The sequence below is a fragment of the Corvus cornix genome, chromosome 4A, assembly GCF_000738735.6.
Source record: "Corvus cornix cornix isolate S_Up_H32 chromosome 4A, ASM73873v5, whole genome shotgun sequence".
NCBI classification, from domain to species: Eukaryota; Metazoa; Chordata; class Aves; order Passeriformes; family Corvidae; genus Corvus; species Corvus cornix.
This window is the reverse complement of record NC_047058.1, coordinates 8,682,290-8,704,535: the sequence shown is the minus strand read 5'-3', so window position 1 is coordinate 8,704,535 and position 22,246 is coordinate 8,682,290. Positions and strand designations below refer to the sequence as shown.

The following is a 22,246-nucleotide window of genomic DNA, read 5'->3' as shown; positions in this document are numbered from 1 at the left end:
AGGTCAGAATGTGCTGCTATGAAGGTTGGTGCAGTCAATTTTTGTTTTATTTTAGTCTTTTCAAAGAAGATTATCTCTAGCCAGAGCAAATTAACAAGCAAATACATTTAGACAAAGAGGCTGGAGAACAATCAGATAAAGTGGATGTCTTCAGGTGGGCAGGGCCTTATTAATCCTTCAGCACGTAATAATCTAAACACTGATATGACCTGGAATGTGGGCAGTTTTCTTTGAGGTCTGTAGAAAACAGAAGTCTAAAATCTGAAGGACAAGTATCACGTCTTCAGAAAGGAAGCATCCAAGAAATTACTGGTCCATTTGTGTAACTTTTTTCCCCTAAAGTAACTCTAGAACAATTTTTTTTTTTAATCCCTTCTTTGCATTTTTACTACCATCAAGAACAGTTTGTGCCAAACTAGTCTAGTTTCCCTTTTTGATAGGCCTGTGAGCACCATCCTCCTAATCAGCCTGAGGAAATACAAGCACAGCAGCTATGAAAAAAAAAAAAAAACAAAAAAACCCCAGAACTCCTTGACCACCCAGCAGGACAGCAAATGCTGCTGCTTTGCAGGAATCTGTCAGGGTAGTAGCTTTATTCAGCATTTGAAACCATTTGATCATCTGGAAGATGACCCTCTGTGGATTATAGCCAAGGAGGAATGGTTAGAAGGATGTTCAGGGACACTATTAAGAGTATAAAAAATTGCAGCAGGTTTTCCAAATGGCACAGCAACACAAGCAACAATAAAATTGTCAAAAGCATTCCCCTTAGGCAGGAGAAAAGGATTTTGCAGTGAAGAGCGGCTGACAGAGCAGCAGTGTTACTGAAAAGACCAGCAATCATAGAAAGCCACGAACTGAGGTACAGCTCCAGAGCAAGCTGTTGCCACAGAAAGTAGCAGCTATGATTTCTGGAGGAAGATGGGGAAGATAGGACCAAGAACCAAAAAAATGTAATTGTCAGGGTGGTTTGGGGATGATGCAGTCTGGCTTCAAGGGCAACACTCTAGAGAAGACCAAGGGGACAATAAATGATTTAGAAAACTCAAGGGATTAGACTTAAGAGATTCAGGCTTCTTGTTTTGTTTTTTTTCTCAAAGCAGAACAGAAACAGAACTTGGCAGCAGATCAGAGTGCAAACTCTCCTGGTGAGAGGAGGACAGAGGAAAAGGCAATTTAATTTGCAGTAAAAATCAGCAGGCTAGTTGGTGGGGAAGTTTTTGAATTAAGGAGAAAACAGCAGTGAGACAAAACATTTAGGAGACTCTTTAGACAAGTTTGACAAATCACCAAGAGCACTCTGTCTTGGCAACACTCAGCAGAAGAAAACGTGGCAGGGGATGCCGTAACAAGTCTTCCAGCCCTACCCAAGCTTTAATAAATGGTGATCAATATAATTTTCATGTAGCCCATAAACAAAAGAATTACTGTTACACACCTAATAAAACGGCCCAGTATTCCCAAGGATTTAGGAACAGGATTTTTACTCCAAACCAAGCTCAAACACAGTCCTTGAAATTCCACATACAGAAAGGCAGATGGCATTCTCTCTCTGCCTGGTATGTTGCTGGCATTTCTACCTTTTATTCCTCCTAGGAAAACAAGTCACAAAGTGTTGTATGCAAGAAAAGCACAATGAAAGACAGCTGTGGAAAAGTGTCGACTAATGGCTCAGCCTTAGTATCTGCCAGCATAGGCAAGATTGTCTACAGCTGAATGTTCTCCTAGAACATGACAGGATATGACATTAAAACTAAATAGCCATACCCTGCATAGCTTTCCCTGTAGCTGATTTTGACATTTGAAAGACAAACCAGTTTCACACCTTTTAAGAGTACCTTGCTGGCATTTTAGAAGTTTCCACACTGACATTTTGTGTGAAGAAAGGAAACTAGTGAGGCTAAAAGGCTTTGAAGTACAGGAGGGAGAAAGACTCCAACGGGCAAAACAAGCTAATTTTGGTGCTTTCTGCCATTAAAAAAAAAAAAAAAAGAAAATGGGCAGATTTTGTTTCTATTGCTACAACTAAGGTTAAGAAGTAGCAATGACATAGCTAAGTGTCTTAAGAACAGCTCAGTTCTGGTGTTTCAGAGCAGAGAACTTTGAGACAGAAATTGCTCATATCGATTTCAGTAGATCACTAGGACAGCATGCCCATTGCACAACCTAATTTTTTCCCACCATGGAGCACATATTTAGGTGGGTTTGTTTTTTTTGTCTTTCAGCACAGGAGATGTAGGGGCAGCTCTACTTTTAAAGCATTAGCTTAACTCCTGGTTCAAGCTGCTCCTAACATTTGATCTAGCTTTGCAAATTTTGCCTGAGATTCCAAAAAGTGACAGTGCTTGATCTTAACAAAACATCTTTTTCACTAAGCTTTTAATCTCATCATGCACTTAGCCAAATAAACTGCTATTTTATTTAGCTGTTTGAGCCAAATTAAATAGAAGAAAACTGATATAACAAGCTAAGAATGTGATTACAGAAAGCCCTGGTTAACTGGTAAGTATCTTTTTGTAGCTGCTTTGTGCAAGAGTCATCAAAATAATTGCACTATTTTAGCAAAAGTCGAACAAGGAGCAGAGACTATTACTAGAGTACGCTGGCTGGTTTTCAGCTCTGTGGTGACAGCAGCAATTGTCTTTCCCCACTGAATTACTACTTCAGAAAACTACTTGGCAATAATTAGAGAATGGCCATAGAAGGGGTGCTTCAGTGATAAACACCACAAGGTTTACAAACACAGAGAAAGGATTTCATTAACCTAAGCAGCATATTGGAAAAACAGATTGAAAAAACCAACCCAAAAAAAGCCCCGTAAGTCATCAACAAGCTTTCAGGCTCTTACATGTTACAAATGTGAGGCAGAGTTTCCGGACCTGAAAGAAAGTTTCTCTTCCCTGTGCCACCCACCCAAACCCACATTGCTTTGCTGTGGTAACAGCGTGGATTTAGTTACATCGTGATCTAAGCCTCCTGCTATCACCTTGATTCAACAGAGCTTGCAGGAAGTTCATCCAAATAGAGAGATTTTAATCTGGTTTTGCATTTGGATTTTCAGTATTATCTAGAAGCTGCATTTCTACAGCTGGCAATGCAGCTTGTGGGGCTTGCTCCCCTAAAACATATTTTGCAAATATTGAATAAAACTGAAGTATTTGAGGATTATCTTGCTGAACCTTCAGTAACCCAGCAGAACTGCTCCTCCCAGTCCCACCTTGCCTGTTCCTGGACCTCAGGATCTCAGCTGCTGCCTGACCACGGTACTTGGGTGAGAAGGAGGGAGGGAGGTTTCTGCAACATCCTGACCATACCTGCATTTCCACCCTCCTACTCACCTACCTCCTGTTCTTGCTTGAGCTTGAGTGGAAAACCCTCCAAAACGAAAAATTCATTCTGTTTTGTTGTTGGGTTTTTTTGTTTTGTTTTGTTTTTTTTATAATGAAAAAAAAAACCCCCATCATTTCCTTTCCAAGGGAAATTCTGAGTCTTTGATGTTCCAGCTCAGAACTAAGTTTATTGAATACTTTCCAGTGAACGGAAATACCCAACCTGTGAATAGTTCTACTCAGTAAGCACTAAAACACTATGGCTTACACTTTGGTGTGTTCCTCTAGAACTTCTTTAAAGCCATTCAACTGTGTCATGTCATCCCTTAAACAAAAAAAAAATGAACAAAAAAACAGAAATTAATTGTTCAATTTTTCAAGGATGCCAAATACAGAAAGCTTAAATTATTTAACAGAATGTATTAAAATAATAAAAGGTCACTTACGGGGAGTGACTAAAATCATTGTTACTCATTATTACAACCAAAACTTTAAAATTGTGAAAGAGAAATATGAGAAGTCTTAGTTTTTGATGTCATAGTTTGTATCTTAATTTTGAATGATCTGCTCACTGAACTGAAGGGAAAAAACAATTCTCTCTGAATCTTTCCAAGAAGCCATTACTAATGTGTTTTTGGCACTTGAACATATTTGGGTAAAGTGACAAGGTCATGGCTTTCATCAGTTTAGCAACCTGGCATTTTCAGTAACTTCAGTAGCTAACAAAGATGTAAAATATTGAAGCTACATTGGGGAAGGCTGCAGCAATTTCAGTCAAATTCCAGTTTGATGGTTTAAGTCTCTATAGCGTTAAAATAACATGCCAATGTCAGAAGGTAGAATGGTCTTGAGTACAGAGAGGGTGAGAATCCAAACCTTGTGCTCACCTCAATCTCTGTTCCACTACCCCAGCCAAAAAACATGGCCATTGCAGTCCATCCACACTGAATGTGTGGGTTGAGTTCACTCTTGAAAGGGAAGAGGGCAAAGCAACTCAGATTTTCTTCTCTGGCTTCTGCATGCTTCAAACATGGTCTCTCATTAAAAACCCATCTCTTTGGCCTCAGTTTAATCTCCTCAACCCAAGAACAAAATGCCATGCCATTACACTGAAAAGCATTCAATCATATTTATACACTCTTTGAAAAAATTTACAGATCAAGTAACTGCAATGAAGGAAAAAACCAAATTATAGCAAAATTTGCATAATTTCAAACTAAAAAACCTCTTACCTTAAAAAAAAGTGTTAAATATGAAAGTATATTCAGACACTTGTTTTACATGCTGAAACACAGGCTCAAGAAATGAATCCATGAGGAAGTGTGTCAACTACTGCTATTCAAAACTCTTCTATATAGTGATCTAAACCATCATTTGCATTTAAATCTTCCTTTTGGCCTAACACCTTCCATCCATTTTTTTTTTTTTCATTCCTCTGGCTTTATGAATTTGTATAGGGGCTTTTGTTGGTTTGTTTTTTTAAAAAGCAAATAAATTTTGGTCTTGTCACAGACACCAACATAAAAGTCAGAAGAATTTACGGCTAAGTACTGGTTTTCCTAGATTGCTACGCTGAAAGCTACAAAACTTTACATTACACTGTTGTGCTTACTTATCTAGAAATGATACATTTCTGTTTGTCTAGTGGTCTGTGTTAAGCAACATTCTAGATGAAGTAGACTGGAAGAATATTTATCATTACAATGACATACGTGTTGCAGGGCAGAGGGAACGAATTTGGCAACGAATGTCATTACTCTTTCCCTCATGCTATTCCTGAATCTCTGGAATTTCAGATAGTGCTACTAGCTGACTTTATATAACCTGAGTTTTATCTCACTGAAATCCCTGAGGCTTTATTTTCATTTTGTCTCATTTATTAATTTTTATAATGTTGGGGGTTTTTAGCCTGATTGGAGGTAAAAGGCATATGCTAACAGGGCATCTGCTAATTCTGCTACATTTCTCCTCCCTTTTCTACCACTAACAAAAGGTGGATAAGAGACATGGAAAAAACTGTATTTGAGAGGCTCAGTGGAGAATGGGGAAAGAATTGGATTTATTGATAAGGAGGGAATACATTAAGTGCATAAAGGATGCATATTTGTAGCTAAAAAGCATGTGCACTTGTTCTACTTCTTGCAGAAAATATGTTCTAAAAAACACAGCATTTAGTTTCACTTTTTTGACTGAATGGAGTTTGAAGACAGGGATGAACTTTAAAAGGTTAGTGGCTATAAAGTTTGCTCCTAGAAAACCTACCAGAAGATCTCTTTCCAGTCTGCTAAGAAAGAGATCTTCTGCAGAAGAAGATGTCTGCACTTATCTGGAAGGAGCAAGAAATCCCTGAGCATTAACCATAAAGGGCTTCCATGGATCCTTTTCTCCCTATTACATAACCTTCCTCCGCCAGCACAATCAAGGTACCACTGTAACCACCTTTGCAGCACAGGGCAGAAACTAATGCTCAGAATGCAGAGCAGGAAAATGTCACAGTTGTGCCAGGAAACACCTGCTGGGCTTTGCTGGGTAAAGAACCCTCAAAACAAAATCATCAAAGAATGAACAAAACAATGACAAAAACACCTGTCAAACAGTTGCAGTAAAATACAGAAGAAAGCTTTTTTAAAAAGAAGTCAAATCAGCACCTTGTTTTATATTGCTAAGTCCTAGAGGGGAAGCTCAATCAGAGTCTTATCACTATAGAAAGAATAAAACTTATCCCTTAGAAAACAGGTCAAGGTTGTCATCCCCTCTTCCCCAAATCCATCAGCTTGGCAGTAAGGATGGGTCTTGAAGCCTTTGAATTAGCTGGGTTTCAGTGGTTTAACATTTGCTAATCAGTTTGACCACAGCTCCTTAGACTCATGCATCCTTCCTGGTATTTTTGCTGGACAGACTCAGGACTACTTAGCTGCTAAAAATCAGGTGTCTTCAGGCCAATATGGCCAAATTAGAATCACACCCTGGTGAGACTCAATATAGTTATATGCTACTGCACAGAACAAGTAAAAAATTCCTCATTTTAAACAAAGTATAATTAACCCAAGAAGTCCATGAAGGCAAGGCATCTGAGGACAGGCAGTTGACAGGATAACAAAGCTAAGCCTTTTCTAAGAATATTCTGAACACCAGCTGGAAAGCAGAGAGGTTTTTCATACACATTTTCAAAGAAAAAAATACCCTCTTTTGTGGGATTTCACCAGGCCCCAGCTGATGCACAGAAGCACAAGAAGCTCAGTCTGTAAGTGCCCTCCAGAGTGTGCCCAGCCCAGGCACACAAACACAAAGGGTTATCCACAAACAGTCCATGCTCTGCCATCCCACCTGGCAGCAGCTCCACATGGTAGCACTAATGACCCATCTACTGTAAACCAGCCTCACTTCACCTACTGCAAATAGAGCCAAATACTTCAGAGAAGTCAAAGTGCTTGCTCCAAAAAGACCCCGACAGTCTGGTGTGAGGCACAAACACAAGTGCAAGTGACAAGTACGAGGCAGAGCTGGCTGAAGCCAGTACAGGGAATCCACAATGCAGTCACATGGAACTATGCACATGCTTCATCTTGACTGAACTCAGGTGAGTATTTCTGGCAGAGATGGAAGAACAGCCACTGTTAGTGATGCATCCTCTGTGCACCAGAGAAGGACTCAGTGAGGTCAGAGCCGGCCAATGTCTCACAGGCCTCTTCACATCTACAGTCACCTGAGGTATGGGAGCAGGAGTCAGCTTCCTTCCTCTTTCACTGATAAAGCAGAGTCTACCGGTTTTCGTTTTAAGGATTAGTGGTCTCTGAAGTTTCTGATAAAATTAGAGAGTTAATTTCTTCTTCTATAATTAACCTATCATAAGCATTCATGGGATCATCCTTTGCAGAGCTCTGAAAGAGAGGAACAACATTTTTAACAGTATTTCCTCATGGCAAGTGTTGTTTTTTCAAACCAATAAGACAGACCCCTGTTCCACAACATATACCCTGTATTATGGTGAAAAGCCAAGGTAGCTGGGCAACAAATTGTGCTTTTCAGAGCCATGGCTTAAGCCTGGCTGACAGAAGAGATGTCCTCTGCAGATGAGGAACTGAAAGTTGGTCCCCACCTTTAAGGGTGCTTCCAACTACAGCCAAAGGGTGAAGCTCCGGCAGGAGGATGGAGAACTGAGCATGTACACACTTTGTAGAGTTTTCACTGAGCACACAGAGAAAATTACTTGGGGCAGTAACAAAGTGCTTGTGAAAGCACAACAAAGTGTAACAGCTACCACAGCTATGACCCTCATGGCCAAGAGTCCCATCCTGGAGAACAACATTCACCATCTCATGTAAAGGTTTGAATTAGGGCTTGTCAGTGTACTTCCCTTTGGATTTTATAAAGGGCTACTGAGAGAGATTTATTTAGAAATAGGTGTCCATAATGGGTATTATGTTTATTTTCCCTGAAATAAGGCACCACTGCAAGTCTTTCATCAACCAAAGCTTGAAACAACTATAGCTGGTTTTGCTCTTTTGCCAACAAGAAGCTAAATGTCTGATTTACTTCTTAGCTTACAAACGATGATAAACATGAGAGTGCTAAAAATGTAAGTTTCTGGAAGTCAAACACAAATAGCTTCATTCAGCATCATAAATATGATTAAGTAGCAGAAAAAGACATGAATGTTCAGAAGTCACTTAATGGAGTTGCAAAAACAAACAAACAAAAGTCCTCAAACCAAAACCCACACAGCAAAAGAATCCCAACAACCAGAAAACTGCCACCCAAAAAACCCCAACCTGAAACAATTTTAAATAAAAAAAACTTTACTACAGTCTGGAGTAACAGAATAATGCCATTCTACTAATCTAACTAGAGAAGTATATACAATTTGAGCTAAGTTTTGAGTGCTTGTTTCGGAATAATTCCTAGTATTGTAAATACTTAATCTTCATACGATATACTTACTTATATACAGTTAGTTATAAGACAGAAATAGGAAAAAGAAAACTGCAAGCCTAGAGATCCCAGTTCAATGGATTTATAGCTTCTTACTAACCTGGGAATCCTCATTTTGCTCTCCAAACATGCGCTTAAGAATTTCTCTAGGGTCCGGAATTGGTGGAAGAATTAATATCTTCAGCCTTCATAAAGTTAAAAACAATATTTAGATGAAAGATATATTAATTTAAAAATCAACATGTCAAAATCATGCTTGGGTACAGTCAAGAAAATTTGTGGAGTCAGCTTTGTCATCACTAGCCAGCCTTCATTCTCAGTGCAACTGTACCCATTTCTTATTTTCACTCCCCAAAACAAAAGGAAAGGGGAACATTTATACAGACAGATTCTAAATAACTTTCACTCTTGACAAAGACAGCAGCAAATGTAGGTATATCATTAATTACCTTTTCAGATAAACTAGTAGAACTATTGTAGATATCGCTACTATTAAAGGAATGGTAATTATTAGAACAAAATAGATTGTAGAGTCCCTCTTCTCACCTGGAAAACAGAAATTGTAGAAATTTAGGGATGTTTTGAGAAGCTTTTTAGGAATAATGACAACAAATTAGTTAATTCTCCAATTTGTTTATAGACTGCTTTTTCAAGTACACTAGCACTTTCGTAGGCAAGGACAGGCTCATTTTTCAAAAATGGGATTATAATGTAGATGTATTTGGCAAGAAAATGCAAATGAGCAAGACACAGGGCTGAAAAGGAGTATAGGCTGGGACTGGAGGTACTGCTGAAGGAGTAGAGCTCTTCTGCCCTCTTTTCACTCAAAATTAAATAGATACATAAGAAGATGATCTTTGACTCCCATTTATTTAGCAGACAGAAAGGTATTAAACACCTTACAGATGAAGAGTAAAGTGCAACACAATGCAGGGACAAGTGCTCTCACCAATGCTCTTTTCTTCACTCCAGTCACTATGGAAATCACTGTTGTAGCACTCAGGCTTTGGTTTCGCTCTCACTTTGAAGGTGTACTTGCTATTAGCATCAATACCAGCAATTGACACAGAATTAATTTCAGACTAAGATGAAAAAGAAAAGGTAATTAGCTTTGTTCAATTATCAACATATTCTCAGTCACTAGCCTATTTACATTGTGCAGCTAATGTCTTCTGAATATTTTGATGGAAGACCTTTTCATGACTATGATACCTCACTAAAACTAGGATATAGTGGCATTTAACAAGCACAGAGTGCCTAAATGCACATTCCAAAGCTAAGACTGAATCTCATTCACTGCTACATCTATCATGCAGCATTTGGCATGAAAAATTAAACGAAGACTTAGCACTTGGAACAGTGCCTTTTTTTAATCTTTTTTTTTCCTGCTTCAGAAAAACATCTGTGATTTACACTGCCTTCCCTTCTTGTCAGGGCAGCATAACTTTGACCATACCAAAGCATTCTGTGATGCCTCTACAGATAAGAGCATGCATTAGATAGGGTCGAACTGCACTTATTTTTTATCCAAAGTGCCAGTTTCCTGGGGAATGTTGATAGCTTCGAGTTTGGGATAGAATAAACAACTAAACACGCTCCACAGGAGAAGATTGCCACTCACTTTGAAATTTATCACACTGTTTTTACCATTCTGATCAAACAGTACATTCAGTTTGGCTATGGACATATAGCATGAGTCCATCCTGACACTGAACTCAATGCTTTTTATACGTACACTAAAATCAGTGTATCTAAGAGTGCACACCTCTTTCTTTCCCCATCCTCAGTCTTTATCCCCTTGCTTTTCTGTAAGAGATTCTCTGTTCTTTTGTGGACCAGCAGATTTTTCTTTAGGGCAATCAGGTCACACTGTTCAAGACGAAAATTGCCACACAACCACACAGACCAACAGCAGGAAAACCCAACACCAAGACACCAGAGCCCATATGCCTGAGAAGCAAACAGGCACCATTTCCTGATAGTTTAGTAAATCCTTCTTTATCAGACTGTTCTTACACACTAATGAATCACCCTAACAAATGATGGGAAGGATTCGTAAGACTGGCATGAATTTTGATGTACAGTTTTTACTAACATAAACCTACAGTATGAGAGAAAAATCCTACATTCACACAGCACTTCGAGCTCTGACACCTGACCCATTCACATGCAACACATGCAACTGCTCATTTTCAACAGCAAATATTACAAAAGATTAATAGAAAAAAAAAAAACCAAAACAGTAATGAAACTTACTGGAATGATCTGACCAATGTCCAAATCACCATTGCAACATTTAACTTCATACTGCAAGCAACTTTTTGGAAAAGTTTCTGATTCACTCCACTTTACATCAATTTTATCATTAGTCTTTGACAATGTCAATTGTCTTGGTGTAGCAGGTTTTACTGAAATGCAAAATGGAATAATTAGTTCAAAAGTCTATTTCACTGCTTAAAAAATTGTTCAGTCCTACACTGCAGAATATTACACTTATACCAGTTTAAGAAGAGAAAGAGGGAAAAGTTAGCACCAGAAAGTCAAAAAAGAATAAATCCAACTGAAGAATAAGAGTAGAAGTGAGTGGAAAATTACCCCTCCGCTCTCCCCCTCAGATACCCACCCCACAGAAAACAAACTCTTGTCTATATAATTTCAAATCAAAGGTCAATAGAAGAAGGGAGTATCTAATCACATTGTTTCATCCGTACTTTATGAGGTGATAGTTTCTCAAACACAACTATATACTACCAAACTTCTTATTTTAATTTTATTTTTATGATGTGGTATTAAACTCACCAAGGGTGGTAGGATTTTTACTTGCACACACAGGCCTAATTTCTTCAGAATCATCTCTAATCAAAATACTTATAGCAGGGTAAGTGGTAGTGTCTTTTGGGAAGGTAAGATTGAAAATGCATTCAAAGATTCCTTGGTCTACAGAAGAGTTGCCACACTTCTTAGGATTTTTCAAGCCATCAAACCTAGAGGAATAAAATTATTTTTGTAAACTTCAGAAGAAAAGGACAGAAAGGGGAAGGCTTGTTTTTAAATGTGTGTTACAAATTCTAAAGACTGATCTTTCATTAAAGCTATACTACACATATAAAAAAGTAAAGCTAAGTGAAGTAAGAAGCCTCTAATTTATCTCAAGCTTTAGAAAGAGTATTGTTTTTGTGAAGAGTGCCAGGAAGCAGAAAGAGAGGCAGATTTGTTTTATATCAAAGAGAACAACTGCTGTCAGCTTTGGTTCACATTTTCCACATGGGAGAACAATTTCAAGGAATAAAGAATATTTAGAAAACAAACTAATTTGAACCACTTCTTGTCAACAGAATTTCACCTCTGTGATAGAACGAGCTGATCAAGCTCCATTAGCTCTGCCTCACGTATTGCAGCTCTTGAGACAGTTGAGTTTCACCTATTTACCTGATTTGCTTTTCAAAATGTCAGTATTCCCTTCCAATAATAGAGAAGTTAGGAAGACAAGCTTCTTCCTTGCTTCTCTTTGTTGCCCAGGCATCAATGAAAATACACCTGTAGCCTTTCCTCCCAAGAAAAACAAACCAAAAAAACCCACCTCACCGGCACTGTGGAAAATACATCTTTCAGTCTAAAACTGAAGTGTTTTCCTAGCTTTTCGCTTTAAAATTTAAAAGTTATTATTCTTTCAAAGCAGCATGAATTAAAACACTTTGCATTCACTGCAGCTACATCTTCCATTAAAATTAAGGGCAGGTTGAGAATATATAGCTCAAATTTAAAGTATTATTCCAGTAAGTATCCCTATTCCCAGAAATTCAGACCTTCAACCCTGCATTGGTCCCGTTCTTGTAACAAAAGAAAAAATTTGAGTAGCAGTCCAGACAGGGAACAAACAGTCCCCCTACGTTTAACTAAAGCAGCAAGTTTTCTGCTGTTTGCTGCCCAAATGCTCTGAACTGAACTGCTGGCCTGTGAGACTGCCACTGGAGAAGAGGAGCAAAAAGTTTATATAGCCAGATCAAATAAGACAGAAAGCTGTTAAAACTATGACATGGGGCTTTCAAAAAGAAAACTTCACTATCTCTACAGAAGCTAATGCAATCTGGCATTTCACAAGCCCCATCAAGGTGCAGAAGATTAGCATGTACAGTTATCAATGCCAAGAGCTGACTCACACAAGTTTGTTCCTTTGGAACAAGACACCATTTATGGCAGTCCATTGGCCAGCGGGGATGATGATGATGATAAAAAGATGTTCTTCATAACTTTAAAGGTGAATCAGTTATTTAGGACATTGAAGATGCAAACAAAAGTACTACTAAGAGTTATTAATGCTTTCATACCATTACCCAATGGTTTATGAACTAACACATACATTGGCGAGTGATTCCAACTTAAACAGCCGATTTTGTTGGACTGCAGGGAAAGCAATTAATACATTGGTCTAGCTTAGTTCTTATTTATTCCCTCTTTGAATCAAGTGCCCAATTAGAAAAATATAGAAAAAAATACAGAAAGCAATAGCAGCTATGTTAATATGGGCTACAGAAGCAGACACAAAACAGTTATAAAAACTTCCCAAAAACTCTTGGCCACAGCAGCTTCTGGCCCCTTCAGTGGTGAAGTTTTCTATTGGATGGGACTGAGCACTTGGACACAATGCCCTGGAAGCTTTCAAAGCAACAGGAGGCAGACAAATGGAATGTGTAATGTAAAACTAAAGATTAGCCCAGAAGCACTTTAGAGCTGGGAATACAAGTCTCCTACGAACCAGTAGAACAAGGTGTAGTTGGTGTCACTGCTTGCGTTCTCCCCAGGATGCCAGGTACAAGCCATGTACTCCAAATTGTGCCAAACACAGCTCAAGTCAACAGCAGCAGTACCTGGAATACCTGCAAGGCAAGTTGGAAAGGTTCTCTAAGATTTATTTTGTCCAAGTCTTCTCCCCTGCTTCCAGAAGTAAAACATTTCATTTTACATAACTGAAACTGGAAGGCAGAAATGGGTTGGTTACCTCTCGGACCACATTGCCTGTTCAGCACAACAAATCATGAATTTCAGCTGTTTAGAGCTTACAATGGCTGAAATCTCAGAAGAGTAACTTCTAGAGGCAAGCCGATCACAGCAGAAAATCCCAGCATTCACCATGCCTGAATTGCTACTTAGAGTTACCTGATGCTAAGGACAAAGCATTGAGTCAGGAAAATATTTATTTCTATTAATCTACAGATACTTTAAAAATAAGTCAAAGTAGGTAGTAAGTACAGGGAAAACTATAACAAAGCTAAATGCGATTACAGCCATCATTGTTAACCAGAATTAAAGGCTGACTATTTTTATCTTCTCCAGACACAATATTAGTTGCTTGGTATTCTGAATATGGAAATACCTCTGAGCCTTAAATATTGACAAAAGAAACACCAGGTAAGTTGACTTTCTAATTGAGACCCATATACCTTTAGACATTAAAATTCAACAGCTGGAAACTCAAATCACATAAATACAAATGAGTACATAGCAACTGTGAATAGGTCTGTGGATCGTCCAGGCAGCCCAGGCAGAGCAATTACAGAATAAAGTCTTTCATATTCAATCTTGCATTTATGTGTGAGTTCTTTACACTGTATTACTGTATTACATTGTATTGGATACTTTTTAATTGTAGTAACAAAAAAAAGTAGCAACATCTCCATGAACTAAAAACTAAATGCGTGTTAAATGCTGATCTACTTTGAATGTCCGGCTTGCATTCTCCCTGAAGCAGCAACTAAGAGTATAGGGAAATGAAACTGGTTTTCCTATTCCAAGAAGTATATAAAAATATTTCATCTGCAAACAGGCTTTTAAAATCCCCAGCCTGTTTAGTACATGCTGTCCTAACAATCTGCTTCCCCGATTTTCCAGAACCCTTCTGGCAGACACACACACAGGCTTGATAAGGTCTCTGATTCTCTCAACCACGTGGTTTTCGTCCACATCAAGTCATGCTCCTGGGATAAGACAGACTTTTAGGCAAGAGGTGCATTTCCTTGCTATACATCCTAACTTCAAGCATTCAGCAAAATACATTGTTCCTCAAAGTCTCCCTCCTAACAATTTTGCTGTGGACCCCTTACTTCTGTATGCCAAGAAACAAAAAATGCTTTTTCTCTATTCATTTTTCTATGCTGTGTAGACCCCACTCATCTCTTCTGAAAAAGACAGAACCCTATTACAATTATTTAAGTAATTTATTCGACAAGTCGTTAAATTTGCTAGATTCCTCCCTCCTATACAGACAATTGTAGGGTTATTTTAGGGACTTCTGTTTACACAGAAAAATTATACAAAATTAACTGACTTAGATGTTAGCCACAAAGGCAGCAGGCTTAATGGAGTCTAAGCTATCTCTTATCCCACAACCACCACACAGCAGGAAGAAGAGAAATAACAGGAACTACTGTTTTGGAAGGGCACTTCAATTTTACAAGCTTGCCCAGAAGACTTTAGGCATCCGAAGACCCAGTTGTGTTTTAATGTGGTATAATCATTCTATTTAAGCTCCATCAATCAAACCAGCCCTTGTGTCTGGTATTCCTTTATGAGGTATTTTATGATTTCTTGTTAAAAGAGCAGAGAAAAAGCCATGTGTCCTCAGGCCAAGAGGGGTCTGGCTGTTGCTGGTGCTACCTTTTGGTGGAAGGGAGGTCTCCACCCAAGGGCTGGGCTCACTGGTGTTGTCTTTCTTGCATTCACTTCTCACTCTGAGGCGCATTTCCTCATTCAAGCGCGTATCCATCACACGGAAGCGACTCTTACTCCATTCCTGGGTTTAGATGAGGGGAAGAAAACCAAAACATTTATCATACCAGCTCAGACACATGAGAATTCCAACCAGTGTATGGATATATTACAGCCCTTCAGAAAGACTACAGCTCAAAGCCAAAGGACTGACTACATGGGAAGCCTCAGCATTACTTGGTTTTGCTTTTTCCTTCTCAGGCCCAGTCAGAACTCACAAAGAGAAACTACTTCCACCCCTGTGACCTACAGACATAAGCAAAGGCTACACAGAGATCCAGAAATAGGTACAACACAGAGGAAAATGATCCTAGAATAAGTCTTCATGGAAAATGCAAAATAAGCATGTTTATACTATATGCTTACAGATCTGACCTTCACCTTTCTGTGCGTGTGCACATGAGAGCATGACCAACAGAATAAAGAACATTTGAAGACACAACCAAAAAGCAGTGAGAAGAGTTTGCATGATTTAAGGAGCAAAAGAAAAACCTACCAAATCAAACCCATATATGGCTATTAAATGCAGTGACACCACATCAAGCCCAAGTAGCTCATGATCTTCCATTTTCGAGTATGTTTGTGTGAGAAAAAGGCTCACCCTTTTATCACAAACTTTCTTGAGCATCTTTTGTTGCGCTAGGAGGATGAATTTTAGTTAACTGGAAACTGGATACAATAAAAATATCTTTGTTATGGCCAAAGAATTCCTTAACCACTCATGTATAAAAATAATAAATATTGGCACTAATGAGAGGGCAACGAAATCAAACAAATGTACAGATTAGGTTTGTCTGGATTTGAAAGACAGGTGTCTGCCAAGGAAGGCGGGACCTTGGAATAGAAAATGTGACCCCATTCCCTCCAAATTATTATAATTCTGAAATTAAGGAGCTTTCAGGCAAAGATATGGGAAAAGGAGTAACCGTTCTTTACCAGTATGTACATATATAACAAGGCAAACAAACAACAACACCAGCAGCAACAACAACCAGAGCCAGAACCCAGCGCCAGCCTCTCTCGGCTGTCGGGCCCTTTCCCCTCGGGTGCAGTTCCGCTCGCAGCCGGCAGGGGCGCTGGCGGCTCCCCGGCCGGGCAGGGCGGCTGCGATGGTTCCCCCGCGCCTGCAGGGGGCGCTGTGCCGCGAGCTCGGTACCCTCAGGTGGTGATGGCGGGCGGGCTGGATGGCGGAATGGGCTGCAGCAGGAACCTCGGAGCGGCGGCTGGGATGGCAGAGGAGAGCAAAATCCCAGAGTAATAAATAAAATGTATCAGAAACTCTGCAGCTGCAGCTGGAACCGGGGGTGTCCCAGCAGGCAGGGGCTGCGGGGTTACGGTGTAGCGAAAACCCAGAGCAGCGGCAGAGAAGCAGCGGGGGTGGGCAGCGGCAGCCCAGCTCCTGAACACGGCTGGGAGAGGCTCCCTTGGAGGGGCTCGGGGTCCCGGTTTTTTTCCCCTGAGGTACCCAAGTAGATGGTGAGGGTCCTTTCTAGTGAGGTAGGGTGTTAATAAGGTCCCAGTCCAACAGCTGCTCTTACGAGCAGAGCCTCGCTCATGGAGAAAATAGCAGGGGAAAAGATTCCTCAGTGGTGGCGAATACTTCCCACAGCGACTGCACCTTCTGGTCCCAAGAGCAAGAGAGAGCTCCAAGCTGAGCCCAGCCCTTCACCCCCCAGCCAAAATCTCGAAGTATCTCTGCCCTTCCCAAAAGAAAAGCCCCCAGCTGAGGGGCTGCAGCCAGCTGCACCCCGTTACCCCACCTTGGTCACTTTTTTGTTTCTCTTAAGTACTGGTCATTATCATCTCATAGCAACACATGGGAGAAAATTCCCTACAAGAAAAAGAAAAAAAAAAAAAAAGAAAAGAACACCAAAAGAAGATGAAAAGAAAAAAAATAATCCTAACCTCCAACGGGTTCTATGAGCAAAAGGATGCAGCAAGATGATACAGTCTGGTTCATCCTGTCCTGTGAAACTGCTGACAACCTTAACATCTGTTAAACCCTTCCACAAACTCATTCGGCTCCTTAACCAAGGAGACCTTCTGTTTGTTAATTTGTTAATGAGCCAATCAAGAGAGGTAAATAGGTTTCTGCTGTGTTAGCAGGTTCAACTGGCTCATCTAAAGGTCCAGTGAAGATCATTAGTATCAAAAATGAAACATCACTGTTTTAGTTTTTATTAAATTAGCTCAGCTGTTTGCAAAACCACAGAGTCACAGAATCAAAAATGGTTCGGGCTGGAAGGGACCTTAAGGATCATGCAGTTCCAACCCCCTTGCCATGGGTTGCTGCCTTCCACTAGACCAGGTTGCTCAATGCTTCATCCAAACTGGCCAAACGACATCCTTACTCATGTTCAGGATATCCTGGATCTGTGAGAAAAAATACAGTGGAGAGCATGAAGAGGCCGATGTAAGCATCAGACTGTAAGACTTGTAACAGGGCTCAACAACAAAGGACTGCTTCAAGAGGCATCATATCAATTGTAACCATATCTGAAATAGCAGCACTGCCTACCCCACAGCTGGCATCTACCAAAGGCTTTAAATTCCCAGGGTTCGGAATTATGGATTTATTTTCTTACTGGCAATAAATTGTAAAAATGCTTGTCCTACAGCCCATAGCAATGGCCACCATGGCACTGCCCTGACCAAACACCAGCTAATCCACAACAAGGAGCATATCTGGCTTGCACACCATCTAACACGGAAAATGAAAGCCCAAAACAAACAAGTATGACTTCTGTTCCAGGGAAAAAACATGCTCCATATTGTCTTCAAAACACAACTCTCCCATAAATAACTGTAAGGGCAGGGAGAGGGCAAATGGGGGAATGTTAATACTTGGTATTACCTCCAAAAGATAAAATGCTGTCAAACCACAGCTAAATCTGCAAGTCTCTTATGAGTTCAAAGTAAAGGAGACAAGCCTTTGCAAATTCTCATTTAACTCTTAATGATGTAGACTGCCCTGTATCTATTTTTTCTAGAAAGCTGCATAAGCAAAGACTGAAACAAGACTTTTCCGATTATTATTACAGTACTTTTGTGTTACCATCAGCACTCAGTTATCAGAGAGCAACAGACAGATTTTTCTGATCTGAAGATCCCATAATGCTGGTATGATTCATTTTTGAGGTTTTGATCCCATGATAAGAATGAAATGCTATACTAAAATTGTATTTATATATGTGTATATGCTCACACAAAGAGTTTTATCACAGTAAGACATTTACTGGAACACAGAGTTTAAAGAGATGATGTACTTACTCTTCTGTCCTCAGGAACCCCATTAATGACGATGTCACTGGAATACTCCAGGTTGCAGCTACTGCTGATGTTCTCTGGAGGGTTCCATGTCCAGTTCAGAGTACAGATATGGATAAATGAATAGTTCAAGTTGGATGGAGATGGAAGAATTTTTGCTCCTAGAAGAAAGAAGTTATCAGCGTAACAATCCTGTTGGACCACACTTTACTATTAGTAATACTGGCAGATTTTTAACTCTCTGACAGAAAAGAACACAAATAACTTCTCAACTTCATCAGCTCATATTTGCTATCAGATAAGCTACTGCTCACTAAAGTGTTTCTATTATTCTTGTTACCTCAACCCATCAATAATTTAAATATGTACAAATTAACTCAAAAGTAATCATTAAGAAATTGTAGCCTGCAACAATGTAGTGGTTGTGGTACTCAAGCTTTTTGTATGTTGCGGGAAGATGAGTCACGTGCTGAGACTTTAGTAAAAACAGTGTATACATTTTGTGGAGCAATTAATACTCTGTTCTCCCCAAAAGTTATCCATCAACACAGTTTTAAAGATAAATCCTTAAAAAGACAAGCAATTACATCTTGCAAGCAACAGTTGTATGTTAGAAGCACAATTTAAGCAGATTGCAAGCAAAGCAAAGATAGCAAATGTGAGAATGTTAACAAACAACGAGGAAACTACATCACTTTTTCAATTACCTATTAAACATATAATACTATGTTCCGGCACAGTGAGCAAAACCAGTGTGGGACAAGTAGTAATTTACTGCTGGCACACTTCAGTGGTACATTTTTTCACCTCCCCAAAAGCCAGACAGAAGCAGAGCAGGGCCATGACTCAGAGATAGTCACAGTGATAAATCCATTTGTGCATTAACCCTTCCTTACTTTGTGCACTGAGTTAATGCCTATTCAAGACCCATCACACAGCTTGAAGGTCATATTAGAAAACAAAGAAGGGAAATGTGGCAGAAAATGGCAAACTTCCAGGAAAAAGAAAAATATGTGTCAGACATCAATTCTAGAAAACATCACCAATTGGGAATTCCCTAAGAAAGTGAAAGTGGATTTTTTTTTTTTTAAAGGACTACTCTATGTACCATGAAAAGATATTGAACCAGAAGCCAAATGAGACTGTTTCTCAGGGTATCTCCAGGTATCATCACTGAGGAGCCACCACTTGTTTGTCTGTGGACAGAGTGCACCCTTGTTACTCAGTAGTTTCACAAACACTTCAAATGGATATCAGCTAGTGCTGCAGGTCTTGCTGTTCCAGGGAACCAAGCTCAACCCATCCCAACATTTAAGAGAGCTCATAGGAGAAAGGCAGAATAATTCCATCAAGATCAGTTTTCCCATCCAGGTCACAGTGCAGCCCTGTTTCCTTCTGCTAGCACAAGGAAGATAGAGAAGCAAAAGAGCTTCCTTGACCAAGAATTCTGCTCAAAGCATCCATTACACCATTATCTTACATTTCCCAAAAGCCAGAGCAGCCAAATCTTGAAGGGAATTCATCAGACTTCTGGAGCTCTCTCAGACCTTTGCATAGTTCAAGGACAGGCAGTGGTAGAGATCAGGCACCATTACCATCCATGCGTCCATGTGTATGCACGGATAATGGATGCTTGCACAGATAATGAGAATAATTACAAAGATTCACTAATTTAGTCTGAATATGCTTAGTTTATTTGAATATTTAAAACGTTTGGGATTTTTGTTTGTTTGTTCAGTTTTACAGATGATGTAAAACTGAACATCAGGAGCAGAAGAGAGAAATTTTTGTTCTTGCAAAAATACAATCTCCAGTGAGAAAACTGAACCTAGCTAGAACATCTTTGCCTATTACCTGTTCCCCTTACAAAAACTTAGGACAGGCTTTAGGAACATCCTTGGGGCATTAAGTTTGCAAATACTAAGTCCTTTTGATCATATTAAAAAAAAAAAAAGTTTTTAAATAAGATCACACAGCTCGAAGTATTCCATTTTTTCATGATCATACTTTTTTTACCTACAATAGGCACAAGCCATTAAAAAATATGTCATCCTTGATTGCTATTCTGAAGTTCTAAACATTTTCTTCTAATAGGTTTGGTTAGAAGCCATTGTACTTAAGTTTGCAGATTTCCAGCCACAAAAAGTGTGAACATGCAAAGTTTATAAATTAATCAATAAATTGTATTAGCATAAAAAGTTTAAATCTAGTAGGTTTTCAATTAATCTACAGAATTCTGAAGCTTGTGTTTTAATGTTACATTCAGCTTTTATTCATAGGTTAGGCCAATCTCATACTTTTGTCTGTGTAAAATATAGAGTCTCATGCTTTCATTATTAAAATTTCTATAGCAATTTGGCAGAACAGCTCAATGACCAACTACAAAACATAGGCAAGCCATTATTTCACTCTTAAAAAGCAAAACCGCGGTTGTGCTTTTAAGAAAAGAAGCACAGCAGTAGCCAGCAGAGAATAGCGGAGGCATAGAAAATATAGTATTTCTAAAAGCCCTAACGTGGAAGCATCTGCAAATCCTTTGCTTCAAGTACCATGTGAATGTTGTAAAGTAATAAAAAACTCATCACATTTTTATTTTATCCTCCTGCATTTTCTGAAGGTTGATTTCATAGTTATAAACCGAATTGTAGACAGTTGGAAAATAACAATCCTCTAATGTCTGCAGCTAGGTTTTTGGATAACATGAGCAGAAAATAAAGCTTCAAGCCCGGGTCCTTATGAAGCCCTCACAGACACGCACGCATCTTTCCTAAAACTAAACATTCGTGCTTCCAAAATCCGGAATACTCAAGGAAGAGCGAAGGCACAGGGCGAGGGAGGCTCTGCGTGCCCGCACCCGGCGGAGCCGGTTCCGCACCGCCGCAAGATGCGAGCACCGGGAGGAGTGCGGGGGGTTCTGCTTGGGGTTTTAAGGCAGAGACAGTCCCGGAAAACGAAGATGGAGCTTAAAACATTTCTGCAGACCCTGTCAAGCGCTGCCTTATTGAAAGAAGAGAGCAGATTTTCAGCATCCCGACAACCAGTAAGCGGCAGGGCAGGGCGCGCCGCCGGCGCTGCCTCGCACACGGCTGACGAGCTTCGGGCAATTTCTACTACAAAATCAAACCATTTCCCTTATATCCATGCCCGCGTGTGCGCGGAAGCCCACGGCCGAGCCTCCCGACCCGCGCAGGGGAAGAGCCCGGAGCGGCCGGCTCCAGCCCCGGCACCGCGCCTGCGGACACGGAGCGCAGCCGGCAGCCGGTCCCGAGCCCCGCCGTCCCTTCCTTCTCCTACCTGCCGCCGTCCCCGCGGCACCACCCAGCAGACGGCGAGGAGGAGCGGGCAGGGCAACGGAGCTGCTGCGGGCACAGCCATGGCTCGGCCACCCCAGGGCGGCCCCTCGCTCCCACTTCCCGTCGAGGGGCCGGGCCAGCCGGGAAGGGGCTGTGTGACGAGACAAGACGGGACGGGACGGGACGGGACGGCCCGCCCAGGTAATCCGAGCTGGGCGGGAGTACTGGCCCGGCCCCGCCACCTGGGCAGCACCGCGTCCGGACCGCAGGGCTGGGCAGCGACGCGAGCGTCCCACGGCCCCACACTGCTCTCCCTCTGTTGTCTCCCGTCCCACGGCCCCTGCCCTGCCGCTCCCTGTCCCGCGTCGCTGCCTCCCGCACGCTCAGCACAGAGACACTTCACAGAATCAATTCGATTGGAAAAGACTCTGAGACAATTGAGTTCCCCTCCGCTGGAGCCGTCGGTGCCTCCCCGAGCCCGGACTTGGCCGTGCCGCAATCGCGGAACCGCAGCGATGCCGCGAGATGCGGGCGGTGTCCGCACAGCCCCTGCGGGGACGGCACCCACTCCGCCGCCAGCCCCATGCCCTCCGTCTCCCCTCACATGGCACTGCAGCGCGGCCATAGACTCACAAAGATCTCATTCTGTGAGTCAAAGTA

The 22,246-nt window shown here is 40.8% G+C and overlaps 1 protein-coding gene across 1 annotated transcript; it reads right to left on the bottom strand.

The window, feature by feature from the left end:
* Positions 1 to 29: 29 nt before the first annotated feature.
* Positions 30 to 22,226, bottom strand: IL13RA1 (interleukin 13 receptor subunit alpha 1). The gene is given in 11 exon segments (XM_039571932.1): positions 30 to 7,210; positions 8,362 to 8,446; positions 8,711 to 8,807; positions 9,211 to 9,343; positions 10,518 to 10,669; positions 11,061 to 11,245; positions 13,018 to 13,138; positions 14,916 to 15,051; positions 18,297 to 18,454; positions 21,588 to 21,603; positions 21,606 to 22,226. Coding segments are annotated over 11 exon segments (1,794 nt in total). The 5' UTR covers positions 22,212 to 22,226; the 3' UTR covers positions 30 to 7,105.
* Between the last annotated feature and the right edge of the window lie 20 nt (positions 22,227 to 22,246).